Genomic DNA, 7259 nt, shown 5'->3' with positions numbered 1-7259 from the left:
GACTTGGTATAAAAATCCTTGAGAGAGCGCTTCCCCCGAATTGACCCAACGCAGCTCGAATCCGAATTTAATCGGGCTCCAATGAAGATACCGGACATCGAGTGGAAAATCAAAAAAGAAAAAGTCATTTGAAAACGGAAGTGGGAACACCGAAAGCAATTTCTGCACTTCCTATGGTAAAACAAATGTCAACAGAGCTACCTAAAAGCTTTGAAGGGTGGTTTGATATTTTACTGTCTAATTATGCTAGAATTTTAATACAGAAGTTTTAGATGGTTAATTAGTGATCAATAATAATACAGATAACGAGGTATATAAAAGTGTAAAGATTATTATGCAAGTGAATGATAATACATGAATCTTTTTGTCTAAACTGGTCAAAAGGAACGAATTGATTTTGCAGTTCAGATATCTATTCATCAGAGGTTTGAAACATTCAACCTGATATGACATGACTATCATCACATCATTAACCTCTCTGGACCTTGTTAAGAGAAAGAAACATTCAGTTTTACATTTTTTTTAAAAAACAATTTATCTATGTGGAGGACACAAAGACAAAAATGCCAAGTGGATGGCAAGTGCATTCCACTTGCCGTGGCATCTCTACGCAGGGGTGTATTAAAAATCCAATTAGCCAAGCTTAGGGGTGTCTTGAAGTGCAACAATAGTTTGGGGATTGAAGTTGCAATTCCTGTCAAGTTTATGAGTGTTTTAATTACTTCAGCCATAATAATATATAAAGAATAGAGTAATAACTTTTAGAGAAGTTTCAATCACGATCCAACAGTATCAAGCTTAAGATCGTGCAGTTCAATGTTTAGTACCGCTCAGTTACAATTGATTTTTCCACGACAGGAAATTTTGCTTGAATATAAATGTTCTATACCACTTTAAACTTTAAACAAATGCCTCGTTGTTCAACTGGCTCATGTATTGTATTGTCGTAGTAAAACCCGAGTGCCATAATAATATTAAGGTCGAACATTTGGAATATTGTAGATATGTGTTGATACTCCAGTCCTTGTTTTTTGATACATTGTTGCTCGAAGTAAAACAGAAGTTGAGATGGCAAAAGAAGTACTCGTCAGGCAAAAGTACTTCTCAAGCATCGATGAGACATTCATAGCAGTTGAAGGTCTAGTGGCATTCTCGACCCAGCACTATTGGACAAGGTACTTTCCAACAATATATTATATTTAGAAAACTAAACCTTATATGATAAATTCAAATTCAGTGGCCACGAGGCGAGATTTAAAAAAATAATAATAATAATAAAACAAGAAGAAGAAGATTCTGCTTTGTTCAACTTATAAAGCTGGCATATCAACAATTCTAACAGGAAGTAAAAATCCCAAAAACACAATCTAAAATGTTCTCTGTAAAAAAGAATGACTATGAGGCAGCACATACTGCTTATACAAAAGCTTAGTTGAACCTATCTGATATAAGATTAGTATACATTACACATAAGGGAATACTCCTATAATACAGGCACAACACAATAAGCTTCTGTTAAATCCTTTTCAGATCCTACGATATTAAACAATTTCAGCATACAATCACGAACATGTCATAAGAAGTCCTGAAATTTCCATGTCATACAAAGATATAATACCACAATACTAAATGTAAACTCAGTGCGAACTTGTATGTGCACATTCCTTGTCCAAGCATTTAAGAGCATACAATCAAAGTTATCGTGGAGGATAGGCTCCGGGGTATGGACCTGGAAAGACATTAAAATCATATAGTTAACCCTAATTGGCATGCCAAGGGAGAGTAGGAAATTCATGTCTTACAAGAATATTTACCTGGAGGATAAGAGTAACCCTGTGGTGGATAAGACTGAGGTGGATACGCTGAAGCTGATGAGTAAGGTGAAGGATAAGCAGCCGATTGAGGGGGATAAGGAGAAGGTGGATGATATGCTACTGAAGGAGGCGGAGCTGTGGGATACGGAGATGGTGAATGATATGCTGCTGAAGGAGGCGGGATTGTTGAATAAGGAGATGGTGCTGGATAGGCAGAAGGTGGTGGGTGAGAAGCTGCATGTGGTGGAGCTGCCGAATATGGATATGATCCAGGAGTTGGTGTTACATACGGAGAGCCTGATGGAGCATGGTTTGTTGCTGGCTTCTGGAAGGGAAAGAAAAATCATGTTAAAGATATTCTAAAACAGGTCTGTGTTTGGGTTTAAATTCTAAGAAAAGACACTGTTGCTTACAATGGCATTTGCGTAGTGCATTATTAGTCGAACTTCTCCCGCATGCCTGTAAAAGAAACATAAATAAAAGCCAAAGTACTCCTGTTAAACAGACAGTGCAATTTCATTCATTACAACCCCAACATCCAGTGCAAAAAGACCCAAGGCGACTTCAAAAAGATCTATATTACAGCTATATTGGAAATTTAGGTTCACACGGTTCAAATTAACTTTATTAACTACAGAGATAAGTACAGACAAATCGAATAATGTTTCTGTAAATCACACAAGACGTCCTTGAGTTTCAGAGAAATACAGAAGATTCTTTCCTAGATTTGAAAAAGAATTTGGCTATAATTTCCGGGCACATTGATGTTTAAATATTCAGAGATTACAATAATACAACAACATACCCAGTGAAATCCCACATAGTGGGGTCTGGGGAGGGTAGAGCATTCGCAGACCTTACCCCTACCTTGGGAGGTAGGGAGGATGTTTTTGGTTAGACCCTCGACACAAGGACAAGCAATTCAAAGCAGTATAAAAGATATGGAAAAATACTGTAAAAGCATGAAAAAAAGCTGGTTGAAAAACAAAGCAGTAACTACCGCAAAATACTACAATAATCAAAGTACAAGAAACAACAGATAGTAACAAAAATCGAAGGACAAAAAAACTATAAGAATACTACTACGACTAAGTAGGACAAAGCTCAACTACCTGCTAGCCTTCTACCCTAGTTTGTGTCCTCCATAACCTCCTATCTAAGGTCATGTCCTCGGTAAGCTAGAACTGCGTCATATCCTGGGAGCACTTCCCAGTGGTTGATCCTTGGTGCAACCCCTTAACAACTGGGAAGTGCTCCGAGTCTCCCCCACTGTCCTTACCCTAGTCTTGGCACCATCATACATGTCTTAGATCGCCAAAGAACATCCCTTGGAACTCCAAAGAACCTCCCTTGGATCTTTGTCCTAATCATATGTCCCTCTTCCTCTTCCTATACCGCTCTACCAATGTTTTAACCAAATGAATAACTTCTGTAGTCGAACGCCCCGGCATGAAACCGAACTAATTCTCAGAGATAGACACGCCTCTCCTCACCCTCATCTCCAACACCCTCTCCCAAACCTTCATGGTGTGGCTTAGAAGCTTAATGCCCCTATAGTTGATGAAACTTTGAATATCACCCTTGTTCTTGTATAAAGGAATCATTGTACTCCACCTCCATTCTTCGGGCATTTTCGTCTTCTTAAAAATTACATTAAACAACCCAATCACTCCAAGCCTGCCCTGCATGCGTTCTTCCAAAATTCCACCGGGATCTCGTCAGGCCCCGTCGCTTTTCCCCTACGCATCCTACGAAACAACCCCTTCACTTCCTCGACCTTTATACTCCTACAATACCCAAAATCACGACACCTCTCGGATTGCTCCAAATCCCCCAACACAATTAAGGCCAAAGGAGAGAAATTTTTCAGACATATAGAAAAGAAAGACGTAAGATCTAAACATGAAACTGTCTTTTGTTATTTTTCTCATTTTCCTCTAAGAAGAATAAAGACATGATCATGTTTCTTTGGTATTCCTTTTTTACCTGAAAAACACATTAGACATGCCAAAATATCTTTAATTCACATTAGGAATACACAAGTGTGAAAATAGCTGCTCTCTTCATGTATCTCCAACAACTTCACAAATTCTATCAAGAAAAAAGCTTTATACTCCCATGAATCCACCAGTATTGGTACTTTGTATGCTGACTAAACACCTTCTATACGATATATGATGAAAACAAAGTACACCTCTTGTTGACTCAGCTTAAATCCTGCAAGGAAATCAATAACAGAACCTCGCATCAAATCCAATATATCGAACCTTAACTATTCCTAATTCTTCACCCAACTTAAGGCCAACATGTGACCCAACGGCTTATCCATGACTAAGCGGGACGAGCGGAAGTAAGACAATTAATGGGGAGAAAGTTTTAGAGGAAGTAGCCCAGTTAATTGATTCTTGATTCATGAGTTACTTAGCATACTAGCATCTTATATTTCTTTAAACAAAGGCTTGAAAATCCATCAGTCACTTAAGAGATAGAAGGAAAAGAAAATGGTGGAAGATTACTTCTCCTACAAACTGGCTAAGGCAGATTAAGGTAGCTTAGCCTCTCTTTGCATCTGGACTTCTCAAAAGTCAATTTCCATTTATCCTCTTTCAGTTTGGTGCAAGTGACTAATGCTAATGTAGAAATACTTTAGAAGTTAAGGCTAACTGAATGTTTTCAGCAACTCTTTAGTCTATTTTATTCCTTAACTAGAAGTTCCTAGTGGCTCTTCTTTGTTGCTTCAAGTCATGTTAGCTCTATCACAATAAGCTCTTGCTAATAATTGTTTTGTCGATTGTTACATCAGGCTATAATAGTCTAAAGTATCTGTTAGGTTGCGCGTGTGACCACATATTACCTTTAACATATCATTATATTTAAGCTTTGTGTGGTTTCCTTGGCTAAGAACCTAAATAACTCTCAAAATAATAGTTCTTCACCTAAACTCATAATTTTTCAGCACTTGTACATACAGTTTATAAAGCCTAAGTTCCACCTGCATCCACCATCCTGAAGTAACTTGACAGCTAGTTATAGGAAGATCGACATTAATCTAACATGATGAAATAAAAAACTTTAGTGATCGACGTAAGGAATCACAATCACATCAAGATCCATATGTCCCAGACCTCGGTGCATTTGAGCAACTTGTCATATTAATGTCACGTGAAAGTAGAGTGGGGAAGCACAATGTAGAAGATTTTGTCTAAAAATTAAAAAAAAAAAAAAAAAGAGAGAGAGAGAGAGAGACACACACATATTCTAACTAAGAAGGACGACATACGCTCAATTCTCACCATAAAGAAAGTCCATATGTAAAAAAAACGAGCAAATATCATCTAGGAAAGAACAATGCCACAGTTTTTTTCTCAATTTACCTGCCCCTCTTCGTCTGGAGTGGCCAAGCAGTATCATCATATCCCTGTGAGAGAACCTTCTGTAGTTGAACCCTGGAATCACAATAATAAAGGATTATAACTCAACTAACAAAACATATATGTAGATCATTCAATCAACTACGCGTCAATTCCAATTTAGTCAAGTCAGGTCTATGAAGCATCAATATCCATTTTACTTCTGTTCATGCACAAATGAGAGCATGTTTGGATTGGTTATCTTAGGTGCTTTCAAACACTGTTGTAGTGTTTGGGTAAGATAAAAAAGTATTTTTAAGCACTTGTTTTTAAGCCAAAATAAGCCAAAAGTCACAGCCTGACTTATGGCTTATGCTTATAAGCCCTTGTATCCGACATAAGTAGACAAAAGAGAAATGAATTGAGAAGTATAAAAAGGAGCACTAAGATTGTAAATTACTTTCCGCTTCCTATGAAATCATCGGCATTGACAGTATTGCTATTCCAGACGACAATGTTAATCTCTCTCAACCCTTCAATGAGCGTAAACACAAATTTCTCTTGAAATGTAGGGTTTTTTCCACCATCTACATAAAAATTGCACAACAAGAACATGAATTTCATCAAAATTCACCAAATGAAAGAAAACCGATACACGAAGAAATGAAGTAATCAACTACGTCTCAGTAAAGAAACTACTCCCTCAGTTTCAATTTTGCTTGTCTGGTACTTGGCACGAAGTTTAAGAAAGTAAATACTCCCTTTGTCCTAATTTATGTGACACTTTTCGCTTTCCGAGATTCAAACCGCATCAAATTTGACCGACACTTTAAGATATATTTTTTCACCACTTTGATATGAGAAAAGTTGCAACTTATAATACTTTTCATATAATTTTCAAATATATAAATTTTAATTTAAAAAAATTGATTGAATCTAATCCAATTTAGCTTCAAAGTTTAGTCAAATCGACTCTCGAAAAGCGAAAAGTATCCCATGGAGTAGTAAGACTTTTGAATCTTGCGGTTGTTAACTAAAGACATGTAGAACGTACCAAAATGCACTCTAGTTTTATGGTCTTAAACATGTCACGCGGAGAGTTGAAATTAAAGAATTGCCAGAAAAATAAGGAGACATTCTTTCTGAAATTGACTAAAAAAAAGTAAACAAACAACTTTGAAACAGAGGGAGTATATCTATTGCGCTCAGTTCAAACAATTAACTTATGAAAAAAAAAAATTACCTGTACAAGTACGAGTACGGAATTTAGAACTGCCGTATTCAAGACAAACGTACGGATCTTGCCTTGAAATCCATTCAGTGTCCTTCAATTTGTTACAGGCAACAACTACAACATCCAAAATTCAAAGCAAAAACAATTCATACAATTTCAGTTGTTTATAGTACTCCCTTTGTCCCAATTTATTTAGGTCAAACCTGTTTAGTTTGTACATAGAATCTTTAGGTTTTTAGAAATAAAATTTACATACCAGTAACTTCAAGTAGTTGGCCTTGGACGCCATATACGATCGACATGGAAGAAGAATACAAAGGAAAGATGACTAGGAAATTCTAGCAAGAGAAAAATAAGGACGGTTATATAGGGTCTAAAATAGAACAAATCCACCAATGGGATAGGAGGTTTCGTGTTCATTTCTTTTATTTAACTTAAAAAATAAAAAGAAACTGAGTCATAATTTAAAATCTTTCGTTGACCAGTACAAAAGACGCGGCTTCAAGTTCAACGGCCAAAAAAAACGGCTATAAGTTTTGCTTGCCCGTAAATGCCTTCATGTAATTTGGTTTGTAATTCTACTATTTGATCACAATTTTAATTTGGTTTATAATTCTATATTTGGCCACAACAATATGTTATTTTATTTTTTTTGTAATGATGGATAATATTATTAAATAAATCTCTATATATAAATAAGATGGAAAAGGTTTAAATTTACTCCTCAACTTTATAAAAACCCATGTATTCCATTAATATATTGGAGGGGAGTTTTGGAACAAAGTTATTTATCCCCGTGTCTTGCCGTTCAAAAAATGGGTAAGATTACACCATTTGGCGCGGCCGCGCTTATCAACTAAC

At 36.4% G+C, this 7259-nt stretch overlaps 1 protein-coding gene across 1 annotated transcript; it reads right to left on the bottom strand.

The window, feature by feature from the left end:
- Positions 1-1284: 1284 nt before the first annotated feature.
- Positions 1285-6795, bottom strand: LOC132050012 (elicitor-responsive protein 1-like). The gene is made up of 7 exons (XM_059441020.1): positions 6655-6795; positions 6408-6512; positions 5625-5751; positions 5189-5260; positions 2228-2273; positions 1815-2139; positions 1285-1729 (listed from the first exon to the last, which is right to left on the bottom strand). The coding sequence occupies exons 1-7, from the start codon at positions 6698-6700 to the stop codon at positions 1698-1700; spliced, it is 753 nt and encodes a 250-aa protein (XP_059297003.1). The 5' UTR covers positions 6701-6795; the 3' UTR covers positions 1285-1697.
- Positions 6796-7259: the final 464 nt, after the last annotated feature.

This window comes from Lycium ferocissimum, chromosome 3 (genome assembly GCF_029784015.1).
Source record: "Lycium ferocissimum isolate CSIRO_LF1 chromosome 3, AGI_CSIRO_Lferr_CH_V1, whole genome shotgun sequence".
Classification (NCBI taxonomy): Eukaryota; Viridiplantae; Streptophyta; class Magnoliopsida; order Solanales; family Solanaceae; genus Lycium; species Lycium ferocissimum.
This window is presented reverse-complemented; position numbering and strand designations above follow the sequence as displayed.